The 15143-nt window shown below is 42.5% G+C and overlaps 2 protein-coding genes across 2 annotated transcripts in view; one reads left to right on the top strand and one right to left on the bottom strand.

The window, feature by feature from the left end:
* Positions 1 to 8934: 8934 nt before the first annotated feature.
* Positions 8935 to 13288, bottom strand: ATG12 (autophagy related 12). The gene is made up of 4 exons (XM_055699415.1): positions 12817 to 13288; positions 12503 to 12639; positions 10440 to 10502; positions 8935 to 10071 (listed from the first exon to the last, which is right to left on the bottom strand). The coding sequence occupies exons 1-4, from the start codon at positions 13283 to 13285 to the stop codon at positions 10012 to 10014; spliced, it is 729 nt and encodes a 242-aa protein (XP_055555390.1). The 5' UTR covers positions 13286 to 13288; the 3' UTR covers positions 8935 to 10011.
* The window catches only part of AP3S1 (adaptor related protein complex 3 subunit sigma 1), a 35221-nt gene continuing 33299 nt past the window's right edge, over positions 13222 to 15143 (top strand). Inside the window, exon 1 of the mRNA XM_055699417.1 lies at positions 13222 to 13352. Within this exon, the coding sequence (XP_055555392.1) occupies positions 13284 to 13352 (69 nt within the window). The 5' untranslated portion in view covers positions 13222 to 13283. The remainder of the gene's footprint in view (positions 13353 to 15143) is intronic.

Raw genomic sequence — 15143 nt, 5'->3', positions numbered from 1 at the left:
TACGAAAACACATCTAGAAGCTCTATTTAAAAGCGACACAGAACACATGGTGTCAAAGGTCACAGAAAATTGCTGCTGGAAGCTGCATTAGGACAGGCTGCCTGTTGAAAGTGATGTTCCTTGAAAACCGTGCTCTCCGGAGTGGCACTTAGGGCTGCTGTGACCATTACTGCTCTGCATGACACCTGGAAATGGAACAAATGGAACAAAGAACAAAACAGGCCAGGCTAAGACGACAGACCATCCTTGCACTCCTGTTTATCAAACCTATATACTGGCTGCAGAGCAAGCAGATGCCATGCCAGCCATCTTCACTTCCAGTTCATCTGTTAACAGGATGGCTATTAGTCATGAATTCTGGCAAATTCACTATATGTCATAGAACTGTGCTTTCAAAAAAACCATACTTTTCTTTCTGAAAAAGAAGTCCAGCTATTTAGGCCTGCCTGATGATTGTGGGGCTGGAAGAAACCAGATCAGAGGTGTGGTCTGCTGTAGCTCTGGAGCTTGATGGTGCTCACAGTACCAGCAGCTTGTGGTTTCCCTTGGAGATGGTGACACTGAGGGTTTTCTACTGTGCCTTCTTTTCCCTCCTCCTGACCTGTGCATCAAGTGGGTGTGAGGAAAAAACCACACTATTGATATGGTAGCTGCAGCTCAAGAGGCTGGATAAATGTCTGGCTCCACTGCAGTCAGGAATACGTTCCCATAAATTTAAGTGGGGCTGGGATCTAGTGCATTGGAATGAAATACAAACAAAGTTACTGAATACATACACTGTCAGGCATCAGTCCAGAACCTCTGCTGGCACTCAGAAAGCAGACTCGGTCTTATCACTCCTTTTTTTACAAGTTGTGTTTGTGTGAAAGAACTGTGATGATTTCAAGCAGGCTTTTTAAGATGTGAAAGGACCCAAAACAATCCCAAATCTCTGAAACACAACCAGGATACCCCAGCACTGATATCAACAGCCATTGTGTGGTTAAAGAAGAAAACATCAGTCTTCCTGGGAGAACCGCAGGTAATGAGCAAACACATCACCTCCCTTGGTAACTTGATCAAACTCATGGGTAACAATGAGCACCTTATTCCTTAATGAAATTTTCCTCAAGTCCTTTTTAGATATTGGTTGGTGTCAATAGATTGTATAGGCAAGTAATGCTTTTCTTCAGAACTTGCTTGCGTATCCCATATGGGCATGATTAAAACTGCTGCAGGTTGCACTAGAGTTAGAATTAGTGTGAAACACCTTATGCCATTTATTTCAAAGGCAGAATTCACATTACTTTAGAGGTTGTCAGAAACACTGGCCAAAGGAATAAAATATCCTGCAAGAGCAAGTTGTTGTAACCATCACCAAAATGGGTTCTGAAACAAACCACGAGAGAAGCTTTCAAACATTTTTTTGTTTTATTCCAGTAGTCCCAGAATCTGATTTAAATTCTTCCCCAGGAGTTACAGTATCTCTCTGCTTATCTGTACACCTATGTGCTTGGTAAGGTTCTGGTATTTAAATCCAGAAAAATCTGAATTATGCTTCTGCTGTTAATCCAGAAACTTCAGAACATGGACTCTTTGCCACAATTTGATGGGATCATAAGTGATGTCTTTAAATACTGCTAGCAAAAGCAAAAGGACATTTTATACTTTCTTCTCTTACAACTAAGGAATCAGGCTGGATCTACCTATTGCAGTTTTAAACTGATGTTGTTCATTACAGATCACCTATATTGCTGTACCAAATTGTCAAAGTTTTTTCCTTGATTACCAAAGATTTTAATTTCTCTAGTAGAAATAGAAAATCTTACACTTCCGTTTGCTCCTATTCAAAAGCATTTACACAGTTTTTAATTTTGAATCGTTCAACATTACTTGCTGATCCTGAAAACTTATGGAGGAGTTGATTATCTGATTACATGAAAATCGCTAGGAAGGGTACTTACGACTCTTGAGCTTGTGTTTTTGCTAATACTCTATTGACAGAAATGGCACAAAGGTCTGAGCACATATAGTAGTTAACACACTCTAGCCTCAGACACTGAGGGTATCCATCACTGAAAATTTTAAAAAAGTAAAAGACAGCATTGTAATCCAAATTAGTTGTGGAATACCTAGGAATTGTCACATTCTCAGTTGTGTTTCTTACAAAGGAGCGTACAACATTTCACACATTTATTTTTTATTTCTGAAAATCATGTATTTATGCCATTGTAGAAATTATCTCTTGCACATATTTCTCAACTTTCCTGCTATTACAGAACAATATTCAGTCTGTAGGAAGCTTTTTTCCAGTAAGTATAAGGGATGTTGTAACTTTCAATTTTGTAGCAAAAAGTAAGTGAAGTTGAGGCAAATGACACATGGATTCACATCCAGGTGTCTTACAATGCAGGGTGCAACACAGCAGCTGGTGTTCAGCTCCTCAGGAGCTGGACTGCACACTGGTAATGGTATCATGGAGAGTCACACATCAATGAGGTTGAAACCCACAGAAACAATTTTTGATCAGAACCCTGCTGTACCAACATGCATCACATACTGGATCTCTCACCCTTTGGGTCTTTGGGTACTACCAGTTCTCTCAGTCCTTGGCTTTTCATGATCAGCAGGTACTTAGTAATATATTCCTCATCAAATAATTCCGCAAGGATTAATTTTCTAATTCCTGTAATCAGGGTCTCGTAACCTGTTTTTCTGACAAATGAGCTGTTGAGCTTTGCTTAATGATGGCATACCATGGTGTTTCTTGGAGGAGGTATGTAATGACATTCAGTTCTCCTGAATGTGTGATGCTATGGTATCCATTGGATGACACATGAGTACTTCATACTCGTATGTTCAAATACTGCAGTCCCTGAAGTGGATATATATTCTTTGGTCTACAGGGAGAGCAAGCATTTAGCTTCAGGAAAGAAGCATAAATGTCTAAAGACTCTTCCTATATTTCACATTATGTAACCCTTGTGAAAAGCAGAGAACCTCAGGGGGTTCACACAGAAACTGAATCACTCTTGCATTCTTCATGACACGACTTCATTGACAGGCAGAGAATAGACGAACAAACCATTCTTGCTCATACCCTGAGAGTTAAAACCTTGTCTTGGAAAATGGGAGTTTGGCCTTTAACTGCAGAAGCTTTGCCTTACAAATGCCCAACCACTGAACTATTATCCAAAAGACAGGCGTAAGCACTTCAAACAATCATTGGATGATATATAACTCCAAGAGATTTGCCAGCTGAAGTGCCCAAGCACATACAGGCTCCTCATCTCCTGCTGGGGTGCAGCTCACAGGGTCTTCCTCCTGACTTACTGAGCAAAACCTTCAATTAAGATTGATGGAATTAATGAATTCCAGTGTTAAGACACTTTGCACCATTTGGTGCATTCAGTGTATTTGGCCTGCATATGTAGCTTGGGACTGAAGACTTTATGATGCATCTTGTCATTCCAAACAAAAATTGTGAGCAAGTCAAAAGTTGGATCCAAGGTGTCTGAATCCTCAGTGTTGTGGCAAACAACACCATTCTGTGTCTCTGGGGTCTGTTAGCCTGGACAGATAACAGCACTTCAACCCAATAATAAGCACTACCATCTCGTTCTCCAAAGACTGTAACTTTCACACCTTTACCAATGGTATTAAGTCTCTGCTTATCCAAGTTTCTTTACATTTGTAGAGAGGTTTTTTTCAAGAGAAAATCTGGATCTGCAGCTGTAGTGCAAGTTTTGGGGCTACATGACTCAATGGCAATACCCCTCTGAGGAGGCTTAAAAAACCCTTGTCACAGATCATAATACAGGTAAAAAATTAATAACCTGTGGCAAGGTAATCCACCTTACTGAAACACAACATTGCGTTGCATAGTCCCAAAGCATTTCAAAAGGGTTGCTGCCTTTTCGTTTAACCTTTGTATGATTTAGGGACTGCATCCTGCATCTGAAAACCTGGTGCCTCAGCCTACGATGCCTAGATTTGCATCCCTTTTATTTCACATGCAGGTCTTTGAAATCTTGAACGGATACCAATTCCATAGAAGAGGCTTTTCAGGTTGTAATCAGGAGGAAATGTACGTGTTTGTTACACTCAGTTTGCCATTTAGAAGCAATGCACCATCTAAAGCAGCAGTTCCCAAACTCTGATCTGGAATACCATGCTAAATGATTATGGAGTCCTACCTCCAAGTTGGATGACTCCTGGGACTGTGGAATGGCATGGCAGCTGTTCCTCAGCCAGATAACATGGAAAGCAAGCCTGATCCCTCAGTACACAACAGATTTTGCATGAGAACCTGCTGCTTGCAGCAATTCACAAAAAATTGCCTGAGAACAAATCATATCAAATAGATCACACAGTGAAACTTCATTAGACAAAACGCAGTGAGTGAAACAAGGGTACCACATATTAAGTCCTGCCATACACTGAAAACACTAACAACTACTAAACAGCACGTGTACTGTTGAATGAAAAAGTAAACCACACTGAAGACCTGTGAGGCATTAAACCACATAGCACAAAAAGGACTCTTGGAAGAAATCGGTTCCATCCGCTTTTGGTGGAAGGTTACTAAACAATGCAAGTGTTATAAGTAAAATATTGGCATTTCTCTCTGAGAAAAACACATTAAAGTAAGTTTCCATTTCTTTCAGTTTGTGGTATTTATATAAGAAAGCTAAAATGCTGGCTAGTCTTCTCTGCACGGACAGTATTTACTGTGTAGTTTTCTGTTTGGAACCCTTCTCTTCTTTGAGGTTTACTGTTTCAGAACTGAAGAACTCATGTTTTTTTAGTTCCCGAGATTGCTCAGGTTATTAGTTCTGGTACCAAACTGGGGTTGAGGGAAAGACATTTTTGCCTGCTTTAATATCATATACTTATTTTTGCAATTGGACAATGTAACTCAAACGTCTTCTTTCTCTTTATGCTTAAGCCCTCCATGCAATTATTTTTTAACATTATATTCACTCAGTCCAGTTGGTATGTATTTTTCTCTCTTTCTCAATAATTGTCATGTGGAATTGTTTCATGAGAAGATAGAGAGCAATGACACTGAGACTCCTATACTTTTCCCTAAATCTTACTAAAGTTCATAATCTACTTCTAACAAGGAAAGGTAAGAGTGAATCAAGACATACAAGAAGTACTTTCTCACCATCTAGAATCTGCATCTGTAAAAAAACCCTGCAGAATCTAGCTGCTTGCAGGCATTTAGAGCAAGCATATACGTGATGATTACATGGAGAGAAAGCCAGAGAACCATTTAGAAAAAGTTCTGAGATTGCTCCTGAAGTTCAAAGAGGGACAATGTTTTTTTTTTACCCAATTCTTCTCAATGTACATACAAGGGATCAAATCTCACCTGAAACTGGAGCAGTGTATCTACTAACAAATATCCCAAGGACTGCCCCTGGCACAGAGGCCAGCTTGCAAAGAACAGTTTGCATCCACATTATCTACCTTTTAACCTCCAGAACAGGCTGGTCACATCCAGAGTGCCCACCAGAAATGGTACCTTGCCAACTCCTCAATTGTGCACAGGCCAAAATCTGGGCCAGAAACTGCTGCACCAACCAACTGTACAGATGACTGAATTAAAGTGCCTGAGAAAATTTCCTGCTACTACTGAGTCTAGTGACAGATGTAGTTGACTGGCTTAATATTAAGCTTTTAACATACTTATTTTGGTCTCTCTTTAGTCAATAATGTGATTCTATCAACCTTTCTTAACCATCTATTATAGGATGAAACAACTTCTAAATGACTTTGTGTCTCTCTAGACATTTTGGCATCAAGTCAAAAGTTTTGACTAAAAGACAGTGAGATGCACCTGTGTCATAGCATTATGGGTACTGAAGCAAGTGCAAAGCAGGGGCAAGAAAAATATGTAGAATTTTATCATGTTTAGGGATATATTGGATATACTTGGGAGTATATTAAGTATGATGCTGCTGAAGTGCGGTCTGCAAATAAGAGTAAACGCCTTTAACATGCCTGCTTGTCAAATGCTTTTCTTCTCTTGATGATCCAATACAAAACAAGGCTGAAAACACTTTCTGTTTTTTAAATGCATGTGGAATTCTATACATGCTTGCGATAGATTCAATCATGACAAGCCCAGAGTTAAACATATTTCCCCCCCTTTTTTGGCCCTTCTCCAAGAATGAAGATGTAGTATGATAATGCCTTAAGCAACCTTTGTACAACATCCCTGAAGAGAAATTAAGACTTCAGGATAGTCAATAGCATAAGTCAAAATCTTGTGCAACTAAACGCAGAATTTTATCTGCAAGATGAGCATGAACAACAGCACTGGATAAACAGAAGCTGCTTTATAGCTGAGATGGAGTTTGCAGAATGGATGTGTGAATTTCCACCAGCTCACCCTGAATTTACTGTAGATAGTACACTCCAGATTATGTTGTGGGGGTAATTAACACAGACACATGGTCTGTTAATACCTTAGCAGTAGTTCTTCAAGACTTAAAAGTAAAGACAACATTTGCTCAATACGCACATAAGTTACATGACTATGTATTTTATCCTTTCACTCTCAAGTTAATGTTAGTTTCACTTAGTTCCTTCATGTTTTTAAGACTAGTTCAAGCTACAAATTAAAAAATTATAATTAATGCGAGTCTCTGAACTATTATCTGAATAATAATTAATATAAATAATGCTTTCCAGCTTAGAGGGTTTGAGCTTCATGATTGTTACCTTGGAGACAGGGTAATTTAATTTTGCATAGCACTATTTTTTAGTATCAGGACATTGTGAAGTACCAAGTCTTGCACAAAACCAGTACAATAATTTTCCTTTCCAATTATTTCTAAGTCTTTAAAATTTGGTTTATTTACTGAATTTTTCCAGTTTGCCTAGTCTGTTAATTCAGTTACATAAAAGCAAGTGAATTAAATTATATTACAAATATTGGTAGCTCAGTACTGTAGCATCTTTGGGTGGAATACAATGCTCCAAGCAAATCTGCACTTTTTTTTGTTTTGTTCTGGTCTTTTACAGCTCTCATGGACTTGCCCAAAAGGTCAGCCCTCACTTTCATATCCTTTTTCCTCCTACTGTAGCACCTGAAGTCACTTAAACTATACAGCCAATACTTTTTCTCAAGGTACTGAACAGGGAACATACTTCACGTTCTACTTCAGCTTCTGATATTTCCAATTTACTCAAATTATTCTTTGTAAAAGATAAGTGCATATATTTTAAAGTATTCCAGGATCATTATGATTTTAGATGCTATAACTGTCACTTTTTAAAATATGAGTTTCCATGTCTTTTGCAACCTTTGTCTTTTGGAAATTCTACAAGCAACTACAAGCTGCTAATCATTTATTTGTTCACCCAGTATATTATCTACTTGACATGTTTGCAGTCTAGCCTGTTATTTACAAATACGCACAAGGCAAAGTTTCTGCCACTTAAAACAGTCATACCCTGACTCCTGGCAGAGAGAGTCCATGGTCGTTAAGGAGTTAAGAGATAAACAAGCATTGACTACTCCCTGATGTGAGAAGGTAGAAAACTACAGGTAAAGGTGGCAAAAAGGAGGACTCTGCAAAGAAGGCACAGAAGCTACACTGGCAATTTAGTAGAACTGGAACCGGCAGTCATTAAAAGGAAAGGAACAAATAAAGGCAGCCACTTACAGCATTCGGGAAAGGGAAAGCAAGAGCTAGATCAGGTGAGTCATCACTATATATACACTAGGGGCTGAGGAATAATTGGGGCTGGAGAGAAGAGTTAAGAGCAGAAAAATCCTGGAGCAAACAGAAATAAACAAGTATTGTTCAAGGAACAAGCTGAATCTTAAATAAATGAATAATTAAGATCTGCATGAGTAAGTTACCCAAGTTCAAAAAAAGATCAATAATAGAAATTCAGACAGACCATTACTGGGGGCTTTACGTTATTGGACTATTACCTCTGAAGGGATCAAGCAAACATTTTTTTTGTTCAACTTGATAAAAATTACCTATAGATTCAACATGAAAGACAACCTTCTACCATTAGCTGGCAAGATACAATGACCTACAGTTCTCCTTCACCTCAAGATCCTAGTGGGGTTTTATTTGTTGTTGTTTTTTTTTTTTTTAAAGAACAACATAACCCCCCCAAAAAAAACACCAAAACACCCCCACACACGCAAACCAACCTTCTTGCATCACTTCTGAAGAGCACATTTGCAGTGTATCAGTAGTTTCATTTGTTGAGATCAAATGAGGTAAAAGGCACCAACAGAACATTCTTTAAAGAGAGCCAGACTGGTAGCTTATCTTAGGTAAACACACTGCCACGCAGGAGAACAAACTACTTATGTTTGTGAGGCGGACAAGTGGACATATTACGAAAAAGATTAAAAAAAACATCCAGGAAAAACAAGACAAACGCCTTTGTCCTCGTGTGCCCCCTAGCGGCTGTGCCAGGTTACGCGGGCCCCACGGTAACCGGGCCGGCGACCTCCTCGAGCAGGCCGGATCTGAGCGCTTACCTCTGCAACAGTTCCCTTCAACAGATAATGGTTCATGGGATCAGGGCTCTGAGCAGGCAAAAGTACGGCTTATTTGACGAGTTTAAGTTTACAGCCAATTCTGACTTCTTAGCTTAAACCAATGAATCCAGGTTTTCCAGTTAAGAAGTGACAAAATGTATCAAGCTGTCCAGGTAGGGGGCATTCAGTGCATGTGCCTGTGTTACTGTGCCATACAGGCAGGCTGCATGCAAACTGCAGCAACAACAGCAGATTAAGCTGAGTATTAGTTCTCCAGAAATCCTCTAAGGGTGGACACAAGTTGCAGAGACCACGCAAGAGCTACTCACACATGGAAGAGCAACCAACTGCTCAAGACTATCACACAAGCATGCTTCTAGAATTACATCAGGGACCAAAACTGTCATCCAGCATAAGAACATTCTGCAAGCAAATGACTAATGTTTGATTTAGTCAGCTTAAACAAACATAACAGATTGTACAGCAGGCATTTAAAATAAACTCACAAAAAACCACCCCCACCCCCCCAAGCCCTCCAACAAAAGCAAAGGTCAGCACCATAGTCCAGATACCAAGTCCTCCCAGGATGAGAAAAGAAAAATTCTCATTATGTTATTTATGATTTATCAAAAGGATATAAATGCATTCTACTTTGTTGATGGAACATGCAGCTGGTGAACCTGGAAAATAACAAGGGCCAAAAGGAGAACAGATACCAGTAGCTTTTTAGCACCTCATGTCCACTTCTTCATTAGCTGAAGATGCAATGAGTAGTTGCATCATTCAACTAATGATGCTAGTTATTACAAGAGAAACACTTTGTCAGCTGCTAGCTCAACCTTCAACGAATCACTACACAGCTTGGGCGGGAGGAAAGTATTTCTGAGGCCTACCATTATGGTGAACCGTTTAAATGAGGTACCTAAACTACTGACATGATGAAGGCACAGGGTGGTATATAATCTAATTACTTCAATACCTACATATTAACTATGAGGAAAAAAATGAAAATACTGCCTTGCAATGACATGAGATGGTGCATATTCAAGATGAAGACTTCACAAATAATAGAACGCACATAACAGATGTACAGCATGTCAGAAGTTAAATGAATCCCAGGCTACATGTACAATAAATGTCCCCTTTAAAAGGTAACTGTTATCTTCAGTACAGCATACAGAGTGACAGGACCGTCCAGTCAGTCCTCCAGACAACTGTGAAAGAGTTTCCCTTCAGATACAGCAACCGAGAACTCAGCAGCAAGACAGCTGGCTCACTCTGTAGATGGCAGATGAAGATTTTTTCTGCATCTCAGATGTACATCAGAAAAAAGCTACATGATCGGATAGCATAGGTAACTCTTCTTTTATGGTATTCATCTGCGTAATTTTTATAAATGTACATAAGCAGAAATACAAAATTCCTTCTTTCTGTGTGTTTACAGATTGAGTTTAAGTTATTCCCTTCTCCATTTTTGAAGACAACACCTAAACAACTGTACGGCTTGTCATTCATCCCCATGCCTGAGTTTTGCAGTAATGCAGTACAAGCTTGCCATCACTTCCAAAACACTGCAAGAAAAAAAGAAGCCAAAAACAGAGCCATTAGATTATTCATCAGCTTGCACATACATGAAGCGAAACAAACAAGCCCCCCACCAGGTAATTGTCATGGAATACTGCAAGTGATAACAAAGCTCTTAATCATAATGGGAGACATGACAACATGCTGCCTGTGAAGGAATGCATTTCCAGAGACTGCATGCAGTCATGTCCCTTCAGATCATACTCATACAGATCTGTGAATATCAACTACATTACATTCAATCCAAGATATTACCAGCATAGCTAGGGGCAGTAACAGATTTCAAGTGTTTTCAGAAGTGTACTAACAAATTCTGCTAAGCACATTTGGAAAGGATATGTAAAATGAAAGTCACCTCATAGAGGGTCCCAACTTCTTGGTCTGGAGATGGAGCAAAAGACTGGTTTACATAGATGAACTGCAACAAAAGAAAACAGAAGGACATCTCCCATAAATCTTGTAGACTGCAAAGAATAAACATTCTGCAGGCTCAGGTGAGTAAATCTGTCCTCTGTTCACCATTTATTTTATTATCTTTACGGTCCACACAAAAATACCACAGATTAGTATTTTCACTTCAGTGTGGAGGGACAACATGACTTCCAGGAGACACCTCAGACCGGCTAACCAGACCAAGCCAAAGCAAGCATGCCGACTTCCTTCTCCTGCAAGTTCACCCACTAGTCTTCCATACAGAAGCACGAAGTGAACTCACTGGTTCAGTTCTTGCTCTTATTTTTAGTACCCAAACCATTCCCACTACTCCAAATTTGCTCAATTAGAACAGAAGTCATAGAAATCAGAATTATTTTGTTCTTTTTAAAGTCAGCCTTCTCACCTCCTCCTCCAATTGTGTATATATATATACAGTACTTAGTCCATAATGTTAAAGAGGGCCTTCGGATCTGCAGTACGAGATGGCAATTATAGCAGGGTATCGTGCTATTTCCAAAGAAGAGTTAAAAAATTCTTGGGGCTTTGTTCCTGAACACTAACCCCAGCCGACAACTATAAGTACTATGCAGCTGCCCACTGAACCCTCCCCTACCCCCGAAAGATGGGGAGGAGAACTGGAAAAAATGTAAAACTTAAGGGTTGAGATAAGAACAGTTTAATAATTGCAACAGAATAAAAACAATATTAAGAACAATTGTAATGAAAAGGAGAAAGAAGAAAAGAGGAATGAAATCCAAAGGGAAGGAGAGGAAAGAAACCCTAAGTGATGCACAACACAATTGCTCACCACCCGCTGACTGACTCCCAGCCAGTCCCCCAGCAGTGATCCGCAAGCACTGGCCAACCCCGCCTAGTTTATATACCGACCATGATGTCCTATGGCATGGAATATCCCTTTGGCTAGGTCTGGTCAGCTGTCCTGACTGCGTCCCCTTCCAGCCCTCTCACTGGCAGGGCCTGAGGAACTGAAAAGTCCTTGACTTACTATAGACATTACCCAGCAACAACTAAAACCATCAGTATGTTATCAGCGTTATTCTCACACCACATCCAAAATACAACACTGCACCAGCTACTAATAAAATTAACTCTAAACCAGGACACTGAAGTATAGCCTATAGCTTCACCACACTGGAAGATTCCATGCTCCTGGTTTTTGGTGGGTTTTTTTTAAGACAATGAGATGGCAGTTAATGAATTAAATTGTTGAGAACACCCACAACTAGTAAATAACTGAACTATTACTGTTCTTTGATGTGTTAAGCTTTTGGAAAAAGAAACACTTCATGATTTCCAATGGATGTTAATAGCTCACTGCTAATCGCAAAATCAGTACAATCATATTTCTGAATCTGTTTCAGCTCTTCCAGTGTTATCCGAAGGCCACTTGGGCTTCACAGGGAGAAACACATAACCAATACTAGTAACACACTACCAAACTGTGCACATTTCCAAGCTACTAATTTTAAAAGAGAAATCAGTCCTATTAACAGTAATTAAAATTGTTTGAGAAGTTCTAAAGGAAACAGACACCAATATTCTGAAAGCCAACCCCAAACACTTTACACTTTTCCCCCAAATACTCCTCCTGTGTACTTGACTTCTAGCTACACTGTGCGTATGAACCTTCCACTGAAATGCATTGCCGCACAACATGCGCACAGCTCCGCATGCCCACATCAGGGAAGAAGAAATGGAGACAGTGCAAGAAGCCCACTGGAGCACATCCAAACCCTACGGTCCAGCTCATCTCAACCTCACACCGTGAAGTTTACTTTGAACAGTTTTACTGCAGCCCCTACCGCAGGTTTCCTGCCCAAAGCCACACGGTGTGGGTTCCAGCGGTGCCCCTGCGGGGTGTGCCCGCCCAGACCCCGGCGGTGCGGAGCCCCCTGCCGCGGCTGGCTCCTGGCCTCCCCGCGACGTGCAGTGAGCGCCGAGCGGCCAGGCGCCTGCCCCTACCAGCTGCTCGGAGGTCATCAGCTTGAGGAACTTCTTGATGAAGTCAACGAGGCCCTGGATGGTGCGGGTCCGCTCCACGGCCCACTTCTTGGTCTTCATGATAGGCGTGTCGCCCACGGCCTTCAGCAAGATGTCAACTGCGGGGGAGGGGCGTGCGTTAAAGACACGGGCCGTGGAACCGCCCGCCGCCTCCTCATTGGCCGAAACCAACTGCTCCCACCATCGATTGGCCAGAGCACCCGCCCGTCACCGCACAAGCCCGCCCGCCCGCCCGCCCGCCCGCCCGCTTCGACGGTAACCTGGCACCCCATTACTTTTCTTCTTCGTGTCGCCGGCGGGCTCCTCGGTGCCCGGCGAGCCGGCCGGAGGCGGGGCCGGGTTAGCAGCCGCCGCTGCGGATCCGCCTTCCGGGGTCTCCTCCCCGCGCTCGCTTCGGCCCTCGCTCTGAGGCGAGGCAAGTGACTTCTTCTCCGCTTCCGCCATGCTGCTCCGCGGGCGGCGGAACTGACGCCACACGCGCCCGCTCCTAAAGGTGCTTTGTCCCTTGCGGGCCACCGCCTTCCGGTCAGTTGACAGGGAAGGGCGTGCGGCCAGAGCAGTTGCACCGCTAACGGCTGAGGATCGCCGGCGCCGTGTTGCGCGCGACCCGCTGCCGCCGCCCGGAGAGCGGCGGGGAAGGGCGGGAAGGAGAAGCAGGCGCGGGAGGGGCGCGGGCGCAGCGCAGCGAGCACGGCGGCCGCCGCCGCCCCCCGCTGCCGCCGCCCCCCACCGCCGCCCCACCATGATCAAAGCCATCCTCATCTTCAACAACCACGGCAAGCCGCGGCTGTCCAAGTTCTACCAGCGCTATGTACGGGCCGGCGGGGGCCGCGCGGGGCTGGCTGCCGGGGCGGAGGGCGGGGAAGGGGGGGGCGGCCGGCCGCCATCCTGAGGTGACGGACGCTTCCGCTGTACAGCCCGCGGGTTTCCTTAGGAGCGGCCGTGCCGGGGGGCGGCCGCGGGGGTGGTACGCGGGGCCCCGCCGGCCCGATCCGGCCCCCGCGCCCGCGGCAGGCCCGGCCGCCCGCGGCTCTGCGCTTAGGGCAGCGGCGTGGGCCCAGGGCGCGGGGAGGGAGATGGGAGGTGCTGAGACCTTGGGAGAACCGTCCGTAAGGAAAATGGGATTTCCAGGAAGGCTGTTTCCCCAGCCAGTGTTATTTTCATTGGAAATTGCCTTTTAGCAGTACAGAAGGCGAAGGAAGGGCAGCGGCAAACTCGACTCTGAGCTTGTTTGTGCAAGCGCTACTCCAAACTCCGCCACGATTTTTAGCCTGACTTTCGGCGTCTGCGTGTCTCCATGCTGTGGCAGAGGTGCTGAAGTTGGGGAAGAAGAGGTTGAATGAGCAGATCCTTTTCTTTGGAAACTTTCAGAGCACTGTCAAAACACAGTTGACATGAAAAATAAATTTAATTAAATGGAAAAGTGCATAGGAGAAGACAAGTGGCAGAGCAGCTCTGAAAGTGCAGCACATGCACTTGATCTGAATGAAAGTGTGGCCACAGGGAATTAAGAACCAATGTGGAAACAATTGATTTAATTCAAGGATAGGAGATTTTAAAGTAATGTTTTGATCATGCACTGTATTTCCTAGCAAAGAGGCTAAGCTCTGCTTGGGCTTACTGTGGGCATTAAACAAGAAAACTAGTGATGCTTTCTGGAATTACATAAAGAAAATACTCTTTATTTCAGTAGTGCTATTACTTACTTGGATTTGTCATCACTTACTTGCAATTCTGACTGTTACCGAAGTCATATTTAACTTTGTTGTTGGAAGGGATGTATTATAATTCTACCTCTCAGAGCAGAAGTGGTAACTGTGACACTCCAGTTTGCACTGTCAGGCTTTTAATCAAGAGTGTAACTGATATGGGTCACTCCTACAGGTGACTGAATTTGATCCCTTCTCCTTAGAAAGGCAGTATTTGAAAATTCTAACGTGTTTGTGAATGCATTTTCTTCTCAGTTTTGGGCTATCATGCAGATGTCTTTTGTTTACTATTTCTAATTTAAAAATTGAAATGGAATCTTCTCACCTGCACATATTGATAAGTATTCCCCTTGTGGGAATCCCCACTTGGTCTTGGTAACTTCTATTGCAGAGCTACAGTAACTTACTAAAGAAGTTTCCATTTTATTTTCTTTTTTTCCTGTCATTGTGGAGGTAACAATTAAGTAGGTAAATGAAAGACTTTGGAAATGTATACAAAACTTGCATTAATGTGAAATGATTAACTTCCATTTTGATTTTCCATTCAAATGTAATTAAATTCTTGTGTCTTCCCTTACTGTTGTGTAATCAAAGTCCTGGGAAGGAGAAGAAGCAGGGGAAGGAGAGGAGTGAATGGCAGGAGAAAGCCAGATTTTTCCTGTCAACTTGATTCTGCTCTGCTACTTTCATAACTGGAATAGAACAAATCCTCCGTGCTTAAAGTAGGGTAATATGTCTGTATAAACAAAACACCTTGGAATTTGGAAAACATGAATAGCAAAAGAAACTAAGGAATTGCGTGATTAGGTGATTTCCCTAAAGCTTTGTGGTGCACAGAAACAGGTGCAATTGTCTTGGATATCTTTGCATGTGTGACTTCAGTAAGACAGGTT

This window comes from Falco cherrug, chromosome Z (assembly GCF_023634085.1).
Source record: "Falco cherrug isolate bFalChe1 chromosome Z, bFalChe1.pri, whole genome shotgun sequence".
Lineage (NCBI taxonomy): Eukaryota > Metazoa > Chordata > Aves > Falconiformes > Falconidae > Falco > Falco cherrug.
Note: the sequence above shows the minus strand (reverse complement) of the source record. Positions and strands in the feature narration are given on the sequence as shown.

Bases quoted from the DNA above. Each gene is read 5' to 3' on its own strand.
- ATG12 (XM_055699415.1), bottom strand. From the start codon at position 13,285: ATGGTGGGGCGGCGGTGGGGGGCGGCGGCAGCGGGGGGCGGCGGCGGC. The intron at 10,503-12,502 runs GTAGGGGCAGGC...CTTTTGTTGCAG, and splicing joins TGATGACCTCCGAGCAGCTG to TTCATCTATGTAAACCAGTC. The intron at 10,072-10,439 runs GTGACTTTCATT...TTTTTCTTGCAG, and splicing joins AAGTTGGGACCCTCTATGAG to TGTTTTGGAAGTGATGGCAA.